Below are 25,403 nucleotides of genomic sequence, written 5' to 3' on the forward strand. Positions count from 1 at the left end.
ATGATAACGATAACAGCTTGTGTATTCTGGCGCTCCATCGCGTTTCAGATGTGTGACCTGCCATCACGGCAGCATTATCGTAACATTATGATCTGCAGTTTGTTAATGAAATTTCATCGTAATTTAATTTCTCTAAAATTGTATTTTCGATCGAAGCTGCATCTTTAGCATGTATTTCAATAAAACTCAAAAAAGATTCTTTGATGGAAACTTTTTTATTGATGAAATCAGCATCTACATACCTAGCGACTAGGGACATTTGTTCTCGATGAGAGATATCAGGAGTTGAATCAAACAAAAGTCCATAATATTTATTTCTTTTGATATCGTTTATTAGTTGATTTCGAACTGTAGATGCCAGAAGATGAATGAATTCACTTTGAATCTGTGGTGACAAATATGAGAACAACAAATTTCTCTGTTTACAAATTTTTTCATACTCTATTCACTTAATAATAGAATCTTCGAGTAGATGTAGTAAGTAATCTTATTTGATTTATTACTTACCAAGAATGCCTTGAACGTGAAAGGTAGTAACATAGAGAAATATACAATATAATTTATGCTGACATAAAACTTATGTATAACATTTAATAACATTTCATTTTTATTCTTAGCAGAGCGCAATGACAAGGACGTGAATTAAATATTGAAATATATTTAATATGAATATGAATTTAATATAATATTTAATATGAATTAAATATTATGAATAATATTTATGAATTAACATTTATTATATTACACTGGCACTAATTTAAAATATATTTTCCAGAGATCAATTATAATAAAAAAAAATTATCCAGCAAGTTTGTTTTGCGGACCATTTGGCGCCCCATTGTGAGTAGCGCCCGGGGCATGATGCCCCCCCTTGCCCACCCCTCACTACGCCACTGTTGATGCTGTAATGTTGCATTTTATATGATGCTTATAACTTTTGATATTTAGTGGTGAGAAAATTACTTAAAAGGAAAAATACTGAACTAAAAGTAACTTGAATTTCGCTACCACTGGAAAATACTATTTTACAAAGCGGAGCAAGTTTGCATCTCTGAGCATGCAATGATGACGCATGCGCACTGTTTACTATTACTCTTGAACACAGTTGAAATGTGTGATGACGTCCAAAAAAGGTGTGCACCCAAAAGAACAACCTGATCGGTAATAACAAATAATACCTTATAAATGAATAATAAATGAATAATAAATAATGAATAATAAATGAATAATAAATGTTCATACACCGAAATATGATTCTATAAGGAAAGTAAACATGACCCCCACCCCCTCCAAAAAAAAAATCCATGGGGTATGATCGCCAACAATGCTGGTGTCATTTTTAATAAATCTTGTTTAATAGCACAAAATTATACGATACTTGGAGAGTACAGCACAACACCTAATGAGTTTTCTTTCTTATCTATCAATAGAGATGGAAAATTTTTACTACTGCTGCTGTCTATACCATGCTGAAATGTCTCGACCTCGGATTTACGGTGGTTTATGTGATTTAATGGCTGCCTGACCGATTTTAAATTATCACTAAAATTCAATACCTAAAGAACTTTGACAGTATTGCGGACATCTCTTGAAATTAGCTAAAATTTAAATCTAAGTACTTTGTGGTTTAAAGTTCGTGGGCAATAGCTGAAGTTGATTACTATATTGTTTATAGCTATTTAATGTGTTAGGATTGGAAGAGGGGTTGAAGAATTAGAATATTCAAATACAATTGTGCTTTTCGGCTCGGCAACCATTAAAGTTTATATGTTGTACATGATAATTTTGGAAGGTGTTTAGTAAATTAATAATTATATTGTTTCCGACGTCGTTAGCGATTTTGTGCAAGTTCTAACCGTGCTTGGCACGTCTTAAAAGCGCAAGTTTTTAATTTAAAATCTAAGTTAAATATAATATAAAGATAAATACAAAAAGATCTTTTTGTAAATAAGTGGAAGCTTATGTAAAATCATACTCTTACAGCTGTATCTCGCCAAAACATTTCCAATTTCAGTTTATTTGCGTTTTACATTTGTCACTTGTAACTATCTTCTTTTACAATGTGCAGAAGACAGACTACGAATGAATCAGAATTTTTTTTATAATACAAATTCATTGGTTTTTTTTAAATTTTAAATGCAAATTTTAACATTTAGGTTTCAGATTTTAGACACTTTTACGTCTTAGAGAGCGTTTCATCGCATGCTTTTTATTTTTACCCTTTCTATGAAAGTTCAGAGATTTCTCAATGATGAAATTGTTTTCGGTATTTTCATGATCAATCATGTTTTCTATCTCAGGATTGTCGGAAACTAAGCGAGTGGGTTCTGCGTGGAAAATCTTAACCTCTATTCGTCCGGTAAAGCTGACCGTGAAGTTTTCTTCAGTGTCATCTACCCCAATGATTTCTTTACAAAATATAACTTCTTTGTCTTCACTGTATATCGTAACACCAATATATACTTCGTCCTCAAATCGATCATGTGGTTCCGGAGAAAGCACGTGATAAAGAATTCTATCATTGTGAAGATCTAAGTACAACGAAGCTATGTGTCTGTCACTTTTTCCTTTAAATTTGAAGATGCTTGCTGGTGTTGAAAGAATTTCAAATGGAAATTCCACTTTTTGATCCAAATTGGCATTGGTGACATCATACACGTAGTATTCACTAGAAATTTCTCTACTAAGAGAAAAATTGTTTGTGCTGCTTTTGTGATCTATTAGACCTTCCATTGCTAGATTATTCGATCTTAAACGTGTCGGCTCTGCGTGAAAAACCTCCAATTCAGCGCGTTGGACAAAAGGGATTTTAAATTCTTCTGGCATTGGATGTAATCCTTCGATTAGTTTATCAAATATAATTTCCTTTTTGCTATTCCTTACTTTTACACCGCAATACGGCCCACCTTCATAACACCTGTGTGGATTTGTTGATAGAACATTAAAGTGAATTAAAGATTTCTCCGTATCGATGTATAATGTAGCTGCATATTTGTCATTCAACCCTAAAAAATTCAACTTGCTGCAGGAAATTACCGATTCGTCATTTGTCAATAACAACTTTTCTCCTGTATCAGTTTGTCTAATTTCGTAAATGTAGTTTACATTAAAAAGTTCTTTTGTTAGAATAAGTGTATTGAGAGAACTATTCTTTTCAATTACTTTTCCCAATGCAGGATGATCAAACAGTAAACGGGTTGGTTCTGCATGGAAAAGATCTATTTCAACTAGGTCTGTAAAATTTATTTTATATTCTTCTTCCACAGTATCTGATCCTTGAAGTGTTTTGGTAAATATAACTTTGTTTTCTTTATTTCGAATCGTTATTTCAATATAAGTTTCTTCGCTGTATCTGAAATGGGGTTCTGAATCTAACACATGGAAATTAACTGCACATTCACTTGCATCTACAAACAATTTTGCGACCAGTTTGTCATAAGAACCTAAAAATGTTATTGTGCTTGATAAAATAGATGATTCATCATTAAGAAGAACAGTTCTTCTGCCTGTATTACTATTTGTTAGGTGACAACAATACTTATTCTTGGAAATTTTTATATTAGGAGTTCTGTTTAAATTGACGAGAGCGTTTACTAACTGATTTGAATATTCAGGTTGAAAACAATCTTTATATTGTTCTCGAAGACTTAGGCAAAAGCAGTTTCTTCGGAACATATGTTCAAATGTTTCAACTGCCAAAAGTAAGTTATATTTAGGATGACAAAAAGGTCTTTTATGTAAAGAGGACTTTTTCCTAATTTTATTCGCTATTAATTCTATTCTATTTAAAAATCTCTTCTCTAACAACTCTTTGGGTGTATTCTCCTTTTGAAAACCGAATTCATTTGCAATTAAATAATTTGTATTGCTATCATGATCTATAATTTCATCCATAATCGGATCATCAGTTTTTAGACGCTTTTCTGTTTCTGCATGAAATAACTCAATCATCAACGGTCCATCCATGTATATGTTATGCATGCCAGTCTCACAATTATCGCCTTCTAAAGTTTTGCTAAAAATAACTTCGTTTTTTTCATTTTTTATAATCACACTGACGTAGTTTTCATTTTTATAATAATCATGTGGATTGTTCGAAAATACATGGAATCTTACAAATCGTCTCAACGGATCTACGGATAGAGTAGCAAAATGATTTTCACCTAAACCAAGAAATTTGATTTTATCTCGTAAAAGCGAGGGAGCTTTCATTTTTTTGGCTGTAAGAAATAGATCACTAGGCTTACTGGCATGTACTACTGCATAAAAATCGTTATAGATCAATTTGGCATTCAAAACGTTAGGTGTAACAAAAACCTTGTACACCCCTACCGGTATGTTTGTAAAAATAATAGTTTGATTCAGAATTCTCTTTTCTGCTATGGTTCGAGACCCGTCCATTAATTTGAGCATATCACCAAATATATGATCAAATAAGTGGTGTTCTATTTTTACAGTGAAATCATTTTTTAATTTAGCTGGCCTTAAATCTAATGGAGTAACTAAGCTTGTTTCAAACCACAGATTCAGTTTATTTTTAATAATTTCTAGTTCCTCAGTATCGTTTATGAGATAGTTCAGAGGATATGCCACGCTGGACAAAACGTAGTAGTGTTCAAGTAGTTGTTCCTCTGCTATCGCTGCTTTTGCTAATTTCATAAACGGATACACGTCGATGTCGAAATCAATCGCAAAGAAATGCATAAGTTTTTCTACGAATGCTGTTCCACTAGCATAATGAAAGTGGCCATCTAACTCTTGGCGGATTAACTGATTAAAGCACGGGAAAGATTTCTGACCAGCTTTAACAAACATATGTAATAAAAATGATAATTTATGGAACAAACCCCAATCTTTGACTGGAACATCACTTCCAATCGCTTCAACAATGTCCATATCTTCTCGTTTCGTGCACTTTGTCGATACATCACTACCAAACATAATAGTCTGGTAAAAAACAACTAAAATATTGTTCCATACTTCACTAACAGATAATGTTTCATCATTAAGGCATTTCAGTTCATGTCCGTGACCTATTTCGTGCAACGCTCCCCAATTGGTAGAGCTTATATCCAACCAGAATGATTCGATTGATCCTGACGTCACAGCCGTACACCAATCACAGTAATAAGCCATTCCATCGCCACTTTTGTTAGCTTTGATGAAAAATCTATTTCTTACATTTTGATTGGTTGCCGTCTCTTCAAATGACAATCCAATTAAGTGATTATAAATAATTAAAATCTCATCATAAAAAGCAATTAAATCGTCGAGGTGGTTACCACCTGGTAATTCTCTTGTAGCCTCTTTGTCTATTTTTGGTATAAGAAAACCGAAGTAATCTGATTCAATGTATGCAAATTCTGCATCTTGAGTATCCCAAAGCATGAAAAAGTCATCCTCATTGTCACCAAAATGGTAGATCGGAAGAATTTTTGAATCGGATGGATAGTCTATACTTAGAGTGCGACTTTCTCTTGGAGTTTCTTTGAGGTACTCACAGTCAACAAATGGAACACTTACAGAGCTTACACCAAGAATCGCAGCTCGACCTGGGAAGGAATCTTTAATTATATATATGTTTTCCGTTTCAGAGTCATCATTGAAGAACCTTACTTGCACTTCGACAAGACTTTTACTTTCTAGAAAACATGTTATTTCTTCGTCCGCAGCTACTATGATTCCAACAGGTATTCGATGATGGTTAAGGCCTTTGGTCATTGGAAAATCTTTCCAGACAGGTGCTGGTAGCCATGGTACCTGAAGTTTCTTGTTTGAAGTCATTTTAATCTAGCTGCAAGAGTTAAAAAACACCTTAACTCATTTTAACTTTTTGTTGACAAATTTTTTACTTACAAAAAAAAAATTTATGTATGGGGCTGGTGAGATTTGATATCTTTGTTATTTAAAATATGGATACAAAATAGAAACTTTTGAGTGTATGAAATAGAAATCTGAGTTTTCATTAAAAACAGATTGTTTTCAACATTAATAAATTTTTCTCCCAAATCTGGCAACGATCGAACAGTTTAGTAAATGAGCATGCATATTTATGTTTTTGGGGGGAGAGGTTCTGCATTTTTTCCCCTTGGTCTCAGTACTTGGAGTACTGTTGTGAACTCGAAGATGATCAGTTTTTTTATTTGTCTCCTAATTCAAAGATAATGCTTCATATTTAACCTGAATACATGGCAATAATCATTTGTTTGCACAGTAGTACTATAAAGTGAATGTGAAACTGCAGTTTTTCGGTTGAAAGGTTTTTAAACGATCTTTGGTGTAAAAAAAAAGATTTTTGGCAATGAAGATCAAATTAAAAAATTTATAGAAAAATAAATAAAAATGCAATGAACTAGGTTACTTATTATGTTGCTAGAACAATTGAAAAAATTTCCTGCAAAGAACGTTTTTATATCAAAGCCCTATATTAAAAGAATATGATGACTTAATTCATTTGAATTAGAATTTTGAGTGATGGGAGTGAGAAACTGGCAAACTAGGGCTTGAAATAATCTACCTTGTTGGAATCTTCAAAAGAAGGTCATAGCTAAAGAATATACATAAGGAAAGAAAGGGTAGTTTCCGTAGACATAATGTAAACCAGTCCCCTAGACTTTGGTATGGTTCCTGTGTATGAAGATAAAAGCAACATTTAGGGGCACAGCAGCAGATATTCTAGGAACGGGTTTGCACCCTCCTCTCCTTCCAACCACTACAGGGGTTGGGGAGGAGAAGAAGAGTTTTCTCTTTTTATTTATTGTTTGTTTGTTCTGCATTTTTACACTATTTATAAACAGTACTGCGCCATTAAGATATTTCTTTGAGAATACATTTACATTATCAATGCTGATTAAACCTTTTCTAACACATTTTGACAAAGAAAGAATAAAATGGTGGGTGGCAGCATACCCAACCGTACATGTAGAGTCGTCCAACAACCGGTTCACACGTGACGTACCTCCTGACTGTAGCATTGTTTCTTATGCGCATGCGCTGGATCTAAGTCTGTGTATGTTGCTCACCCTGCAAGTTGGTCTTCTGGTATAGCATACCACCCCTAGCAGTTTCTTGCATTAGTTACTTATTTTAGGAGACTTTTTTCTATATTCTTTGCCTTAGCTGCCCCTGGACAGCCATGGGTAATATGATGTTGAAGGCAAAACTGTAAATTTCGAATTAAATATTTTCGAATTGAATATTTTCTATATTTTCAACTCTGTGGGTAGCATGAATATAAACTCTTTCAATTACTTATTCTTATATTTTTCGAAATCTAAATGAGTGAAAAAATCCCTAAAGACGTCTTTAAGCGCATTTCCACCCAAATTAATTTAAGTTTCTTGTAGTGTGTTCTATCTCCACTCTTTTCAATAAGAAAATATGATGCTTTTTCTTAAATAATTTTTAATAATGAAATATTAATAGAAAAATACCTCAAAATACCGATACCTCTGGGGGTACTGGATCGGAGATCCAGTACCCCCAGAGGTTTGATTTGTTAAGTTCCCGTAACAAATCAATACCTCTGGGAATATTGGATTAGAGTATGTATGGGTTATGAATGCCTGGTATGTATGGGTTATGGGTAATGTATGAATGGGCTCATGGATGGGTGATGAATGGGTAAACGGGTGTGACGTATGGTGTGGCAGAAGAAGTGGCGCCACTGGAAAACAAGAACAATCGCACCCCCTCTGCCTAAACAGGCATACGTCAACAACAATAGAAAAATTAGAATTTACACATTTGATAATAATTTACAGATATGAGCCTTTTTGCTATTATTTTATCGTGTACATTTATGGGTTTCGAGTGAACTTGAGCTTTTTTATTTATTTTTGAAATTCTTTCAAGCATTTGTTATAAACTTCGTCTTTGGTTATCATTTTTGCATTTATACTAAATTTTTATTTATAATGATGCTCGACAAAATTTTGAAAATAACTTTGGTTCTCACATCTCAATCTCTTTGAGCATTTGTAGAAAGAAACTGAGACTCATCCGTATGGTAGATGTGCCATGCGCAAAATAAATAAACCGACCACCCTGAATGACTTTTGATCTAATGATCGAATCTTCACGTTCTAAGATTCAATCTGAATGGTTTGAAGGGATAACTTCAACTATCGATCGAATAATTCCTGAGAAAATCGAATTTTAAAAATACAGCTTTTTTAAAATTCGACTTCTCAGAAATTATTTGGTTGACTTAGCTCAAATTTTGTGTTTTGCCATTTGAATTTTGCAAAATATAAAATTTGAGAAAAATCGACCGAATACTTCCTGATAAATCGAATTTTAACTGTACGTCTTCTATAAAATTTGATTTTTCAGAAACTATTAGACCAATTTCGCTCAAATTTTGTAATTTGCCATGTAAAATTGCAATATAAAAAATTATTTAAAAAAATGCATATTTTACCATTCAAAATTGTTTTGACTATTATTAAATAAAATAATAAAAAATAATAAATATTTATTAAAAGTTATATTTTGGATGGAATTATTTTTGGATAGACGAATTTTATAATTGAGTGCAAAAAATAAAGAGTTCTCGAGATATGACAAATACGCAAAAAGTAAAAGCAGCATTAAGGGGTTCAAACTTTGAATAGCTCTATTTATCCAACTATGGGAAACATATTTCCATGATTGCGGCTGCCCTTACATTTTGGGAGTCAGAAATTCGAATCTGCCAAAAAGTAGTATGTTTTTACGGTGAAATTACGATTTTGTGTTTTATTTCGCAGTTTAAAATATCGCCAGAACTAAGTAATTAGCATATTAAGGTCATCCACTCTAACCATTAAGTTTGAGTCCTAGAAACTAAAGATCCGATCATTGGATCAAAAGTTATTGAAAGTGGTCTGTTTTTTTCCCATTGAAAAATCTATTTTCAAGCAACAGTGAAATGTTCAATCATAGGGATTAGAGAGTGAAGCAGACACAAATGTATTCCGGCATTTTCACCGAAAAATGAACAACGATAACAAAGATAACTCGAAATTGTTTCCGCGAAGCCTGTAGTTGCGAGTTATTCAGAATTTCTTTTTCTTAATTTTATGGAGACAAAGATTCATCACATACCTTTGGAACTGTTTTTTCTTATATCTTTTCAAGAAGCTTTCTATATGTTGCAGTACAACTTTTCCATTTTTCCAAAATTTTCCAAAATTTTTTGTATGCTATTTTGTGAGCCACTCTTCTCTTTCCATTCATTCATTGAAATATATCTGTAAGAAAAAAAGAAAATTTATTTGCAAAAATATATATTTAAAAATGTATTTTATTGCTAACAACTCCTAAATGTTTTGGTAATCATTTCTTCTATAATAAGGCTAACCTTATTTATAAAATTGAACTGCCGAAAAAAATATTTCAACTAAGTTGTGCATCGACGTTGGTGCGAAATTAATGTAATGCTAGATTTTTTTTTTTTAAATAAGTAGGAGCTCCAGTGTTTATCTTTACTAATCCTTGTGATTACTTTTCATCAACATTGAAGATCAAGGGGGAAAAAACGATTTATGCACATTTTTTTAAAAATTGCTGTTGGATTGCCATCTGTTGCGATTTGTGGATAACTAAGAATTGGCAAAACAATAATATAGATAATAGGTTCCCCAGAGAGTCATTACTGAGTGAAGAACGGCCATGCAGTGGTAAAATAATTCCTGTCATTACGCAAATTCGTTTTTTCTCAGATCATTTTTCAAGGGCTTTCCCTACTGATCTTCTTAAAAGTCGATAAAAAAAATAGATAATTTAGTTTATAAAATATATAATTATTATAATTTTATCTAAGCACATCTTATAAATGTGTTATGGAAGCGAAATGAAATGATAACCGGATTTGAAAAAATATCAACCGTATTTGAAAACAAATTAATTAAACTTTAGGAACACAGATTGCGTGATGCAATACGTAGCAATAATTGAGGAGTAATTTTACTTTCGAACAATGTAAAACGATAACCTTATATCATATAACAGTTCTAATTGGAAACAGTGTCGATTTCTCTTCAATCTTCATTTGCTAAAAATTTTGATAATAATGTTAAGATTTAAATTAGGCAGCATCTAATATCTGTCTTATTTATTTTATTATTTACTCATTCTTTTTTTTGTTTTTTTTTGTTATTATTTTCGACGTCAAGTCAAGCAAGAGCTTATGATCTGAAAACAGCGAAGAAGATAAATTATTCTACAACAATGGATAAATAATTATTATTTAAAGAAAAAATTGCAACAAAAAAAACCCCCACTTAAAATTACAATTTGGAACAGAGAGGAATAAAGCTCTTTAAATTTATCATTCAAAATGATTGTCCATTGGCACGACGAATTTTAACTCAATAGTTACATTTGAACAGGCCAACATAATTTTTTTTCCACCAAGAGCTTAAGAGTTAATGATTCTCAACTAATAATCGAATCATAATTTTTTTCGTTCCATCCAATTCCTTGTACATTTTTCCACTCTCTTTAGCTCTTTCAAGTTTTTAAGTCTGACAGATTTTGAGTAGCAAAGCAAAGAAATAGAAAAGTTAAAAAAAAAAAAAAAAAAATTGCAAAAAAAGTACTTAAAATTGCTATAACGCTATAACTCTCTAACAAATTGAAAATTGGAAGAAAAACTGTTTTGTGCAGCCAAGCAAAGTGGAGACTGCGCAAACTTGGAAGTGGTACAACGGAGTACCTAGCCCAAAGAATCTATACTATACTATAGGCCACCTCCGTAAATTTTATATTAAATACTGAATCAAAGGCCTGTGTTATTAAAATTAATTGAATTGGTTAAATTAGTTGTAAGTAATTAATTAGTTAGGATGATAAAAAAGAGAAAAGAAAGCAAGGAAAACACAAATAGGGGACAATGCAAGCATATAAAAACAAACAATTAATACATTAGAAGGGTAGTGAATTAATAAATTTTTTTATTAATTTATTTTAAAGTTTAATAATACGATTAATTAAATGATTGGTTTGTAAGTTGTTAGTGATAGTTAGATGATGAAGGTGCGGGCCGCAGTAAATCCGAGAGGGGAAGGGCAACCCAAGCAGGTGGAAAAGGAGAAATGAATTTATAAGCAGCCAAACAAAGTGTAACTTTTTGGTGATCAACCAAAACAGTGGTTGCTCTTACGATTTTTTTAATGTAATGAGAAAACAGAATATTAGTTCAATTGAAAAAAATGCATCAAAATAAGTTATCAATGTGACAGTAGAGCAAGAGATTCACATTTTCACCGTTAAATAGGCATTACCGGAAAAATAGGTGTGGTTTTAAGTTCTTTAAACAAGGGATTTTTTTTTTAAAATTTTAGTTAGGAGAATTAAAAAAAAATTTTTTTTTGATGTAGAAATAATCGTGCTAATACTTTTGTATTTTCGATTGAAATATTATTGGTTGCTCACATATTCTGTCATACAAAATATTTTTATTTCACTTTTAAAAAATTTCGTGCTCGCAATTTTATTTTATTTTATAAGCGTCGTTGAATAGCCGACTCAATTTTTGGATATACGACTACTAATGATTAGCTCCGGAGCTAGTTCAGAAGAACAAGGAATTTTAAACCAATCCAGAAGACAAGGGAACTCCTGGATCAAGTATTGGAAAAAATTGCCTTCGTGGAGGACGTTTTGATGGCACTAACCCACATTTACGTTACACGGAGAGGAAAACCACGAAAACTTCCCATGGTTAGCTTGATGGCAAGGGGATTCTAACCCATGATCCGTCTGCCACTGACGATATTTTTTGTCAGCACTGTGGTCGGTGCGAGTCGGGTTGGAATTCGAATTTACCGGACATCGCTGGGATTCGAACCCGGTTCACCTCATTGGAAGATGGACGCTCTATCCCCTGAGCAACCACGGCTCTCTGTTTGCAGTTTTATTTTATAACCGTCGTTGAGCAGCTGACCCAAAATTTTCGGGTTTACGACTACTTATGTTCAACTCCGTAGCCTTGCAATTCTCCTAGGAACTCCTGGATCAAGTATTAGGAAAAATTTGCCTTCGTGGAGTACTTTTTGAGGGAACTAACCAACATTTGCGTTACATGGAGAGGAAGACCACGAAAACCTCCTACGGTTAGCCTGACGGTAAGGATACCCATGATCCGTCTTATGCTGAGGATATTTCACGTCAACACTGTGGTCGGTGCAAGCCGGATGCGGAAATCGCATCGACCACCCATCGCCGGGATTAGAACCAAGTACACCTCATTGGACGGCGAACCTTTTATCCCCTGAGCCATCGCGGCTCTGTGTTTTCAATGAATTAATGTGTATTTAATGAATTAAAGCATATGAAGAGATAGCCTGGTTCGTAGGGCGTTGATTTTACTATTGGAATATCATACAAAGCTTATACATTTTGATTTTTACAACTTCATCATCAAAACTACGCAAGGGAATGCAAGATTTTTAAAGTAAAAATTTTATAATTTCTTTTAGCTTAAACTAAATGAAATATCTAAATAAATTTCATAATTTTTTTTAGCTTACTTTTGAAATGCATGACAGCTGAAAGTGATTTATATTTTGATAAACCCTACAAAAGTATGTGAAATTATGGGCAATGAAAAACAAATATACTTTGCAACTAAAAAAGAAAAAAACACATCTTAGCAACTTCTTAAATCATTATGTAAAGCTTATGACAAATTTTTAGAAAAAATAATTAAAACACTGAAGAGCAAAATAAAAGGAGAAAATAGAAAACAATATTTTTAGCAATAACAAAAATTTTTGAGTAAATTAGCGCAAAATTGAAGATCGAATTCTCATATCATTACAATCTTGCGCTCTGCGTTCAGCTCACGTATATACCATAATAATTCTTCAATCAATTCAACTCAGATACTGAAGGCAGTTTTTATAATGAACCATTCAACCAGTCATAACCAGGAATCGAACCTAGGTCACTTTTGTCATCTCTTATAACTTGCACTTGGCTATATTAGCAAACCGTATATTACTCTATAAATTAATGTCGTTATTTTAAAAATAGTGGTGAACAACTGACCTAATTCAGCTCGGAAACAGCAAAATTTAAGTGTTTTAAATAATTGCCTTTCAGAAATTTTAATAAATATAGGCAATTAGTTTCACTACCCATTCATAAAAAACTTTTAAAATAATATATTTAAGAAAATTACATAAACAAATAACACAGCGTGTTTCGTAAGCACAACTTAGTATAGTTTTTTAGAAAAACCTTGCTGAAAGAGAACTAAAGACATGCATAAACCACTGTATAATTCAAGAAAAACAATTATATAGAAATCTAAAGAATTACTAATGATGAAGGTGCGACGTAAAACATCAAAACCTGTATGATTTCTGAATAAATCGAGAAGGCATTACTTCAAATATCTTCAATTTTCATCAGACAACCCAACTGGTTTTGATATTTCCACACCACCTTCCTCTTTGATGATTCGACAGATTTCGATAGCATGCTATTTTTTCCAGAGTTTAATTTCTAATAATCAACCCTTATTGTGCAGGTTTTCAACTTCATTTTGTCAGGATTGAACAAATTTATTAAAAAAAAAAAAAAAAACAAGCTTTCAGAATCTGTTACATCACAAGTGAGGTTAAAAAACATCAAAATCAGTTTAATTGTCTGGTTGAGTTTAGTGGTGTTTTTAATAACCGATTCTCAATTCTTTCCCGTTTTCTCTACCAAATCAAATAGGTTTTAATGTCTTAAGTCATGCTTTTCTCAGCAGTAACTGATTATATTTCGATAGAGTTCCCCCCCCCCCCAAATTGAATATTATTTTGCGTCTCTTAAATGACTTGTTTTTTACTTCATTTTTCATAAAAGCTGCACAAATGTATTGCATATTCATTAAAAATTTATTTGTAGGCTTTGAATGTCATATTTTTAATTAGTATAATTAATTACGAATAACTTTAAAAATTCTATCAATTAAACTTTCTGAAGGATGAATAACTATAATTTCCAATTTTTGTAAAGATAAAAATTATTTAAGTATTATTTATTTTTAAGTTATAAAAAATATACATAACAAAAATAAAAATATACATAATAATACATAAATAATATATAATTGGAGCTTTGTAATAAACATAAATGAGACACACTTACTTTAAAAGATGAACAAGCAATCAAAGCGAAAGAATGTGGTGAAGTTAGAAAAATACTGCTGCATTATAAAAACATCTTATCAACCATCTCGTTAGTGCAAAGGTACTCGTGTAAAGGTATATAATATTGAGTTAACATTAATTCAAAGTTAAATCTTGATAACAATGTTATGCTTAAGAATTTTCCTGAATTTTATATAGGAAAGAGAATTTCACGTATTCAACTTGGTATTTTGAAAGAAAAGTTCGACAATTAAACTTGATTCCAGAGAATATTTGTCACTGTAACTTTCAACTAAAAATGTTTATACGTCGGTTTATTTTTTATTATATATAATAAACAATAAATTTATTGAGTCACATGTCGGAAGCAATTGCTTTATGGAATTCTTGTGTACGTGTCACTTTAAGTACCTTATGTCCTAAACTCGTAAATAATCGTGTGGTCGATTTGATCAAGGACACTTCGTGCAATTCTCTCTTCCATTAAGAAGAAAAATACATTAAATTCCACTTTTTAAAACTATTTTCGTAGTCATTTTGTGATTTATTTACATTATAGAGAAATGTTTTACTGCAGAATAAACTTAAAATTATAACTATTTGTAATTTTGTCTGGAAAACAAAATTGAGTGTCCTGAAAACTTTTTTCTTCTCGCGTTAAAGTTTCCGATTAGTTCGGACAACTTTTTTTTAAAAATATTAATTTAAAATTTTAAACAATTTGTTTATTTGCTTTAAAATATATAGGACTAGGAATTTTTAAAAAAGTATTTTTAGTAATATTATTTTCAATGGACATTTTTATGTAAAAATAAGAATTTTTTTTTACATGTACGCTGAACACTGTAAAAAAATTTCAATATCCTGAAACAAAACAACCTTTGAGTATTTTATTTAAAAGGCTGTCAGCTATGAACTAGTTTCGACAATTGTTTTTTGGAACTATTATATTTAAAGCAAGTGCGTATATGTACTACGAGTTAAGGATCAATGTAGTTAAAAAGTTTTTAAAAATTTCTGTACTTTTCTTTCCGAAAAAACGTACATAAAAAATAATAATATGAAAACTATTATAAGATACTATTATGCACCCTTATTAGATAATAACCGTATTGGCTAAGATAATAAGAGTAGAAAAATTTGTTGAATAACTATTGTATCTAAAATTATATATTCGTTTTAAATCTGGAAATAACTATAGCTCCATAGAAGAGCTAGAGGAGTTCCGAGAGTTAGCAGTTTGATTTAAGCTATTTTTTAAAAATATTTTTGTAATTTCAAATATTTTATAATTTCAGTTCAACTCCATAGCCTTGTAATTTTTGAACCCAATCTGAAAGACAAGGGAACTCCTGGATCAAGTATTGGGAGACATTTACCTTCGTGGAGGACTTTTTGATAGAACTAGGGAGCATTTACGATATATGGAGAGGAAAACCACAAAAACGTCCTGCGGTTAGCTTGACGGCAAGGGGAGTCTAACCCATGATCCGTTTACCACTGAGGATATTATTACGTCAGCACTGTGGTCGGTGCAAACCGGATGCGGAATTTGTATCGACCAGCCATCGCTTGGATTCGTACCCGGTTCACCTCATTGAAAGGAGAACGTTCTATCCCCTGAGCCATCAGTTTTTAATTAAATATATTTTTTAAAGCAGTATCTTATTAGTTAATGCTTCCACAATTGTTATTACGTACTTCATTTATAAAATCAGGGCTCCGCCGAATGAAGGTTGATCATTTAGGGTTCCATGCACGAAAAAAATTAAGAACCCCTGATGCACAGAATTATAATATTGATTACATTCCACTTTTTATCACGTAAAATTGATAGAAAAGCACTCTAGAAGAAAATTGTGTTGCTAAGCATAGACTGAGACAAATTTTTTTTTACAACGCAAATGTTGTGTTGAAAATAAAAGGAACACAAGCGGAAATGGTCGAGAAAGAGAATGATGACTATATTAGGAGAACAATGTTAATTTTTACAATACATTACTTTCTATCCTCACAAATTATAGTTTTTCCTGAAATATTTTCAAATGATATAATTCAACTTTTATTTAAATTGAAACAGATTTTTCTTACCTGTAGGAAATATTTTGCTCATCATTTAAGCTTATCTAATAGGTATGCTTCGAAACTGGACAATGGATTTGCTTATATGAATTTTTTTAAGTTTGCGACACCGGAAGTATGCGGCCTATCAGGAGCAAGGCCATATTTATTTTATTTTCTTTACTCTGCAAGAATTTAAATATTCTAGTTATGGACATTAAAAGATTAAAAAAAGTGTCTTTCTAAAATTATTACTGCGCGAGTAGTAATTGCAATTCCATTTAATTGTTTTTAAGTATATGTAATCTTAAGAAAGCTTTCTATAGGCTACATCAATGTAAAAGTTAATGTAACAGAATATGTTTTAAAAAAATGGTTTTGCATTTATTTTTAACATTTAATCGGCTAGTTAGTTTTTCTCCTCCTTATTACAACCTGTTTTCAGTTTTTTTAAATAATCGTTTTTAATGTAAATTTTTGAAGCCCGTTTTGTAAATTCAAGATAATAATAGCAATATTTATAAATTAAATTAATAAATGAAAACGTTCGTTCCTCGTGTTTTGTATTTTGAACTCACAATGAAATCCTTTTGTTATCCAACGAAATAGTTATGTTATTTCTCAGGGGAAAAAAATAAGGAAACGGTTATTTGTTTTAGAATGTTTAAATAATATGCAGATTCACAAATGCATGGTTATTGTTGTTGTTTCTAATGCCTCTTGCCGCCAAGCTCGCCAGCTACTGGCCTTGTGAATTAAGTCAGGAAGGGAAGCGTTTGGTTTGACAGAGAGCACCTCAAGGGTGGAAGTGCGACTTAGCTCTGAACCCCCAGATAGATGGCAGCACCCCTCATTCGAGTGGCCACTTTTACAATATAGACATAGATATGAAGGGGATTGAAATTTCAGAATCCTTTAATTTTAATTCTAGATCCCTGTATCCATGGTACAGTATAGGGACCGGCGACATGATTTTCAATTCGACAGTGTTACGAGCACTTATCTATATTCCAGAAGTCTTAGCGGTTTTCGAGGATCGGACCCCGGCACCTCCGTACCGATGTCCGAGGCTCTAACCACGGCCTAAATCAAGAGTGAAAATTTCTACGCCATTCAAAACATTTTCGTGCGAGTTTTTATTTTAAAAAAAAATGATAACATGTAAGTGAATCTAATTGGTTGCATTAATTATGAATGTGCATTTCAATGACTGAACTGTGAAATAAATATTCCACAAATCTAATATTAGTTACTTTCCTCCAATTCTTTTTTTGACCCAGAATAAATTTGACCGAGTATATCTTGAAATAACTATTCTTTATGTTGGATTTTTGACAAAACGTGCAATTTAATTAAATACAGTTTCATAATACTTCATTATACGACATTATACGATATAGTCTTCATTATACGACATCTTAGTTATACTACTTCATTTTAAACAAGGCTTCTGAAAACATATATTAAAGGCTGAGATTACGGGACAACCTGTATATACTTGAAATAATATTTGTAAAAGAAAAAATATTTTCTTAAGAGTTTGTAAATTCTTCAGTTCTTACAATTTTATCCAAAACTGCACACTGTATTATTTCTCAATCAGTCAAGAAAAATGTAACACAATGTGTAAACAATTTTATATATTTATTGTATTTTCCAACATTACAAATTATAAATATTTTTTTCTGAAGAATACAATTTTTTTATAAATACATAACGAGATCATTGTATAATTTTTGGTAGTTTCTTATTATTACTAAATCTCTGTCATAAATAAATTCTAGATTCAAAATAAATTAGATCATTTCACAATATTTTAGTATTTTAAGTTGAATAAATTAAAATACTAATTTTGTTTCAAATAGGTCACAAAAACTTGGAAATTCTTCCAAAAATTAGATTTTAATTTTTTAATAATAAGACGAAATTATTATATAGTAGTTTCACAATGATTTATATCATAATATAGATAAATATAATATGTAATTGGATGTATGTATGGAATATAGATTAGATAAAATATATAAAATTAGCATATCATTTTATCAAATATACTCATAGCATTTTGATAAATAATCAAGTGAATATTTTACATACAAACTGTATTGCATGGAAATTGAAAATATCACTAATCCTTGCATAAATATTTAGTATTTACTATTATTATAACAAAAATTAAATTGAAATTTAAAAAATACATATTGTGTTGTTTATTTATATATATATATGAAATGTTGAATTTATAAAATAATTAATACATATAATTGTATTATAGTGAGATTAAAATTTTTTGAAAGAGTACAAAATGTATTTGGTAATTTCACATTGCTATAGGGAATAAAATAATTTTTAAAATAATATTATTTTTTTTAAAGAATATATGAAAAGTAACACATCATTGGACTAATCAGTACATAAAAAGCTAGTAATTTATATTATTATGACAGCAGTACACTTGAAGTTTTTTTTAAAAAAACTCAAATTTCTTCTCATAATAAAATTCAGAAAGATAACGGTTTTTCAAAATGTGACAATTTACGGGATAAATATCTACTAATTTTAAAAGCAAATTATGGCTAAAACTATATCAAATTTTTAAAAGAACACAAATTGTATAGCATTTAAGGCATAGAAATATGACAAATATAAAAAAAATATCCAACAATTTTTTATAGTTGTAACAAATAAGTACTTGAATTTTTAAAGAAAAAAAATTTTTTTTTTAGGAATAACGTATCATAGGAAAATGATCTTATAAATTATAATATTTTTTCTCCTTTTAGCAAGCGACTTGAAAAAATGGTCAATTAAAAATTTTTTATGCATCAACTGAAAATTACAATAAAATTCAATTAATAAAAATCAAATTAATTTAAAATGAAAGATTATCAGAATTTGTAAGGCTCTGCAAGAGGTTTCCATCTATGCTTAATTTTCAAGAAAAAAAGAGCATTGATATTTTTAACTATATTTTTAAAGAATTTTATTATGTTATTAATTTAAGGTTCATTGTTTTTTGGGATCTACAGGCGGTGGCAAGCAATCTTTATATTGTTCCCTGAGACCTTTATCAACGCCGTTTTCTCTAAATAAGCGTTCGAAAGCTTCTACTGCCAGAAGCAAGTTATACTTAGGAAGACAAAAAGGCCTGTCATACAATGAAATCTTCCTCTTGATCTTATTTGCGGAAGATTCTATTTTCGATAAGAAATTCTTTTCTAACAATTCTTTCGATGTATTTTTCTTCTGCAAGCCTTTCTCATTTACAATGAAATAGTTGGTTGTATTCTGACGATCTATAATTTCGCTCATCGTTGGATTTTCCATTTTCAGACGATTTTTCGGTTCGGCGTGGAATATTTCAACTTGTAACTCTCCTTCCATTGGTATGTCGAATAATCCAAGAGCGGGGCTGTTGCCATCAATACTTTTACTGAAAATCTCTTCGTTTTCTTGGTTTTTTATTGTTACACTGGCATACTTTTTATTCTTAAAATAACTGTGAGGGCTACCTGAACTGGAATTGAACTGAACTAAATTTTTAAAAGGTTCCACAGAAAGAGATGCAAAAAATTTATCCCCCAGGCCAAGAAGCCTGATTTTATCCGGTAAGAGTGAGGGTACCTTCTTAATTTTGGCAGACAAAGTTAACTCGCCGGATTTGTCGGCATGTACTATGGCATAAAAGTCGTCATAGATTAGTTTTGAGTTTTTGGCGTTCGGTTCGACAAAAACCTTGTATACGCCTATAGGTAAATCTTTCAGAATTATGGTTTGACTAAGAATTTTTTGTTCAGCTACAACTCGAGATCCGTCCGTAAGTTTAAGCATATCACCTGATACATCTTCGAATATTTGATTATCGATTTTTACTGTGAAATCATTTTTTAGGTTAGTTGAACTCAAATCTGACGGAGTTACTAAACTTGTTTCAAATTCCAGACTCAGTTTATTTTTGAGGTTATTTATTTCTTTGGCATCACTCATAAGGTAGTTCAGAGGATAAGCCACACTCGATAAAACGTAGTAATGCTCCTCCAGTTGCTCTTTGCGAACTGCTGCTTTCGCTAGTCTCATGAATGGATACACGTCAATGGCGAAGTCAATAGCAAAAAAGTGCATCAGTTTTTCTACAAATAATGCTCCACTGGCATAATAAGGGCGACCAGCATATTCTTCCCGCGTTCGTTGATTAAAACGAGCGAAGGATTTCTGCCCAGCTTTAAAAAACATATGTGTTAAAAAGGAACATTTGTGGAATTCACGCCAGCTTTTGACAGGATTACCACTTTTAAGTACGTCGTTAATGCTCAGTGACTTCATTTTTGAACCTTTCGCTTGCAAATCCTTACCTAGCATAATTTTCTGATAAAAAAAAGCTAGAACATTGTTCCATACTTCACCAACGGATAACGTTTCATCATTTATATTCTTCAGTTCATGACCATGACCAATTTCATGCAATGCTCCCCAGTTTGTTGGTTTTATGTCCAACCAGAATCCTTTTACCGTTCCGTATGAAACAGCAGTACACCAATCAGAGTAATATGCTCCACCGGCTCCGCTTTTGTCAGCTTTGAGGAAAAACCTGTTTCTTACATTTTTATTAAGTCCAGTTTCTTCAAATGACATACCAATTAACTCGCTATAAATAGTGAAAAGCTTGTCGTAGAAAAGTATGACATCATCGAGGTGCTGGCCGCCGGGTAACTTCCTTGCAAACTCTTTGTCTACTTTTGGTATAAGGAGACCAATGTAATCCGATTCAATGTAAGCAAATTCTGCGTTTTGAGAGTCCCAGAGTTTAAAGAAATCCTCCTCTTTGTCGCCAAAGCGATAGATGGGAAGAGCTTTCGAACCAGTTGGATAGTTTATGGTTATATCGCGATTATCTTCTGGGTCTTTATTAAGGTACTCACTGTCTATGAATGGAACACTCACAGACCCCACACTGAATGTTGCTGCCCGACCTTGCTGGGAACTCTTAACAGTAAAAGTGCCTTCTGTTTTTTTGTCATCGTTGAGGAGACGGATTCGCACTTGGGCGAGACTTTTGCTCTCGAGAACACATTCCATTTTACTGCTGCCTGCTAATATGATTCCAACTGGTATCCTGTGATGATTCAGGCCCTTAGTCAGAGGAAACTTAAGCCAGGCAGGCGCTGGTAGCCATGGAACCTGCAATTTCTTTCTTGTAGTCATTTTGACCAATCGACCTGTAAGAAGATAAAATTGTCTCAACAAAGCTGTTTTTTTAAACAAGTTAGAAGCAATTTTTTAAAAAAAAAAATTGCGTTTCATTTGCGATTTAATTTAATGCATACATTGCCTAATTTATTGCATACAAGTGTCTTATTTAGTGATTAAAAATGTTAAAAAATTTATTTATTTATTTCTCTTCTGCGGCATTAAAAACTTGAGCATTTCTTTATCTAAATTGGCAACACTATAGTCATCTATAATAATTCATTTTTTAGGTTGCCTTAATAATTTATGTCGTGCTTAATAATTAGTTATATGTTAAAGCATAAGACAATGTACTGTACATGAAAACAAACATTTTTAAAACTACTGTTATTCGCAAAACTAATAAATGTTTTGAAAGTTTTTACAAATCTTGACAATTTTGAATTATAAATATTTCTTTGGATATTTATAATTCACAATGCAGTACTGATAGAAGTACATGCCAATTTATGCATGCTCTCTGTAAGCGTATTTGGCTGCATTATCCTCTTAGACACTTTTCTGTCTGTTTCATTTTCCTAGATTATCTTTTGTTTATTATTCTACACTGTTCTTCTTATTCTATAACGCTCTTCTCATTCTATTATGTTATTCGTAATTTATTATGTTATTCTTATTCTGTTATGTTATTCGAATTCTAAACACTTATTCTAAACTTTTCCTTCCTAGAATAATTGTATTTCATTCACTGAAATGCGTCTGAAAATATTTTTTCTATTTTAAATATCTTACTGCATTCAATATAAATCTCAATTAAATTAAAAATATAAAAAATCTCATGAAAAATGTTCATGATAATTAATTTAAGATTCAAAAGCATAAAGGCTTTGAAGATTTGGAGATTTAGGAGAACAAACCATCAACTGATTTTTCTATTTTTTTTTCTCGTCTAACCATTTATATGCTGGAGACGGGCTTTCTAACTTTCAGATGATTTTGTCACAAAATTCAACAATTTACCATCTTTTAACGCGACATATGTTTATAGAGTAACAGACGAAATTTTGTGGTCATTTCCATTTTGAGTAGGGGAGAGTGGGGTCAATTGCAACATTTTTTACTTAACTATTTTTAACTAACAAAAATTCCAATATATTATTAGTATTAATTGACAGAAGAGTAAAGTAGATTATCCCCTACTTGAAAAAATAAATAAATACCTTATTTTAAATGCTATTATATTAGTTATTAACAATTTTTGACGGTCATGCACTTGTTACAATTGTCCCCACTTACGGGGTCAATTGTAACAGTTCATAAATTCAACTAAAACATAGTTAATTATACATATTATCATAGTGGTGATATATTTCTTTATTGATCAAAATAGTAGTGATATTTTAGGAGTAAAAATAATAATGAGCAGAGACCTAAAGGGTTAAACTTGTAACTTTAAGGGGTTAAAAATTTTAATTCATGCTGTGAAAGGTGACGAATAAAATAATGCACATGCAACATAATATAAATGATATAGGAAACTATAGTGGTTCTTAAAGAGTTAAGTAATGGTTTGTAAACATAAGATTATTTATTTTCAGCTGTTACAATCGTCCCTTTACTTATTGTTACAATCGTCCCCAAGACGCCATTTCAGCTTCATTTGTTAAAAACAATCCAAGTTAATTAACAAAACTAATCTTTTTTTTTTGAAATGATAATTAAGGTGTCCACTTACATATTCGGTTAATAATTTTTATTTGTTTAAACAAAATTACTTTGTTGCAATATAATATTCTAATACCAAAAAAAGTACTTACGTAGTGTGAAAATATCTTTTGTGATGCAACTCTTTCAAAAGTACATAAAAATGGTTGCCAGCAGGGGTGTACACGTAGATTTATTAAATACACCTTGTGCGCCACCTAGGAACCAAATCTAGTACCCGACACTCGAAATTTTTGCTCTGTTACAATCGTACCCTGTTACAATTCACCCCACTCTCCTATATACTTTAGCTGTTGAGCCTACATTTATTTCTAATTGCTCCATAATTGACAATAACCCTTTGCAACCTTCATTAAATACCTTCATTCTTACAGAATTTAAACAAATTATTAATTTCAATAAAATACATAAAATAATAGTATTTTACTAAAATTTTACTAAGTGAGGAGCAAATTCATTAATCAACTGAGAGTTCGCATCATCATGCATGTCGCAGCGCGCCTTGTGTCGCTTACCGCAGTCGGTATAATATGCTGTAAGTTTTATATTTTTACGAAAATCGATTTAATATTTTGAGGCAAAAATATTAAGAAAATAAACTACATTGATAATGTTTTTTCATTTTTTGAAAATTTTACTGTGTTTTCGCTCCGTAAGTTCGTGTCTTAGTACATGAAAATCCGAGCATTAGATCAACAAAAAAAAAATAGTCACGCTTTTTTTCCTTCACGAACTGTAAAGAGAGCATCTCACTAATAACAAATTATTGACACATTCATTGTCCGTTGTTGAAAAATTTATATTTTAAAAGAAGATTTTTCTGGCATTTTTACTGCACGATATATATATATATATATATATATATATATATATATATATATATATATATATATATATATATATATATATATATATATATATATATATATATATATATATATCGTATAATCATCAATAGCTTAATAGTTGAAGAATCATAGCAATGCAAAGACATTAACTCTATCAATTGAATATTTCGGCAATTAGCCGTATCACATATCACAAGGAGAAAAATTTTTTTTATAAAATTTCCCATTATTCTGGAAATAAAACCAAAATATACCTGATTTTTGTGATGTTCTCTTATTATGTTATATTATTATTATTATTAAAACCTTAAATTACTCGTATTATGATATTTTGGCAATATTTTTTTATTTTTATTTTAAGGTATTCACTATTGTGAGTTTTTTTGAACCGTAATATTTATCCAAATATTTTTTTGTGCAATCAATAAAGAAATTATAAAATAACAAAAGTAGTAAGCCTTAGTGGCTCATTTATAAAGTCGAGGTATGACTCTCTCCAGTAGGTAAATCCATTCCCTAGTTTGAAAATGCATACAATAATTGTTTAAAGAAAGCAAAAGTTAAAACAATTATCTCAAAAACACCTAAAATGAATTTTCAAAAGAATTAAAAGAAAGAAACTTTTTACAAGAATTTTAAAAAGAATGGATAAAAAAATTAAGTTTAAGTTAAACGATTAAGCTGTTATACGTTATATACGTTTGTTTATACGTAGTTATTATTTTGTGAACTGTAAAAAATTTGGATCAATTTATGGTAAAAAGTACCGCTGTCAAGGTACACGTACTTTTTACCGCTAAATCCATCTTTACCGGTACATGCTACTCAACAAAATTCCTGATAAACTATAATTTTTACAGAAATAATTACTCTAAAATCACTGAATCTTTCTAATAAAATAAACATCACTGTAAAAAAATTACGGTATAATATTTACGAAAAAAAGGAATCTATGGTAAAAAGGGATTTTACGATAAAATAGATTTTGTGGATGATGCGTACAAAATGCCGGTGCTTTACACCATAATTCTTTTATAGTGTAGTCGTTACTGTACTATACCGTGTTATATCATAACCGTAGATATACGTTTTCCGTATGCCATCCGAATTTCAAAATTTAAGTGAAATATGGATTTTACATTGCAAGCACCGAATAAGTTTGACAACCGAATGATCACCGCAAAGCACCGAATAAGTATGACAGCCGGCGACAGTGATGACCGTAATTTTTTTTGCTGTTCGTTTTTCAGTCTAGAAGGAAATTAAAAAGGAAAACTTACTTAAATGAATGATCAAATGTAATTTGGAGCACAATAGATTAGAAAAAACAATCTTGTTACAATATATATAACCATCTTATCAGGTGGATACAAACTTAAAAACAAAAGCAAATAGTATCAATTTGCGTAATTTAATCATTTCAAATTTAAATCCTGATAATAAATTCATGTTT

General features: G+C 31.0%; 2 protein-coding genes across 4 annotated transcripts; both read right to left on the reverse strand.

Annotated features, from left to right (window-relative positions):
* Nucleotides 1-1,988: 1,988 nt before the first annotated feature.
* Nucleotides 1,989-14,437, reverse strand: LOC107450392 (uncharacterized). 3 transcript variants are annotated; one of them, XM_016066173.4, is made up of 4 exons: nt 14,128-14,412; nt 12,516-12,612; nt 9,088-9,233; nt 1,989-5,794 (listed from the first exon to the last, which is right to left on the reverse strand). In XM_016066173.4, the coding sequence occupies exon 4, from the start codon at nt 5,782-5,784 to the stop codon at nt 2,167-2,169; it is 3,618 nt and encodes a 1,205-aa protein (XP_015921659.3). In that variant the 5' UTR covers nt 5,785-5,794; nt 9,088-9,233; nt 12,516-12,612; nt 14,128-14,412; the 3' UTR covers nt 1,989-2,166. The 3 variants fall into 3 exon arrangements, with proteins under 3 accessions (XP_015921659.3, XP_015921660.3, XP_071036248.2); XM_016066174.4 differs by lacking the exon at nt 12,516-12,612 and having other exon boundaries at nt 14,128-14,437; XM_071180147.2 differs by lacking the exons at nt 9,088-9,233; nt 12,516-12,612 and having other exon boundaries at nt 14,128-14,263.
* Nucleotides 14,438-18,904: 4,467 nt separating this feature from the next.
* LOC107450393 (uncharacterized) lies at nt 18,905-25,362 on the reverse strand. The gene is made up of 2 exons (XM_016066177.4): nt 25,231-25,362; nt 18,905-21,406 (listed from the first exon to the last, which is right to left on the reverse strand). The coding sequence occupies exon 2, from the start codon at nt 21,390-21,392 to the stop codon at nt 19,197-19,199; it is 2,196 nt and encodes a 731-aa protein (XP_015921663.3). The 5' UTR covers nt 21,393-21,406; nt 25,231-25,362; the 3' UTR covers nt 18,905-19,196.
* Between the last annotated feature and the right edge of the window lie 41 nt (nt 25,363-25,403).

This window comes from Parasteatoda tepidariorum, chromosome 1 (assembly GCF_982258835.1).
Source record: "Parasteatoda tepidariorum strain Cologne lab strain chromosome 1, Ptep-v5.0, whole genome shotgun sequence".
Lineage (NCBI taxonomy): Eukaryota > Metazoa > Arthropoda > Arachnida > Araneae > Theridiidae > Parasteatoda > Parasteatoda tepidariorum.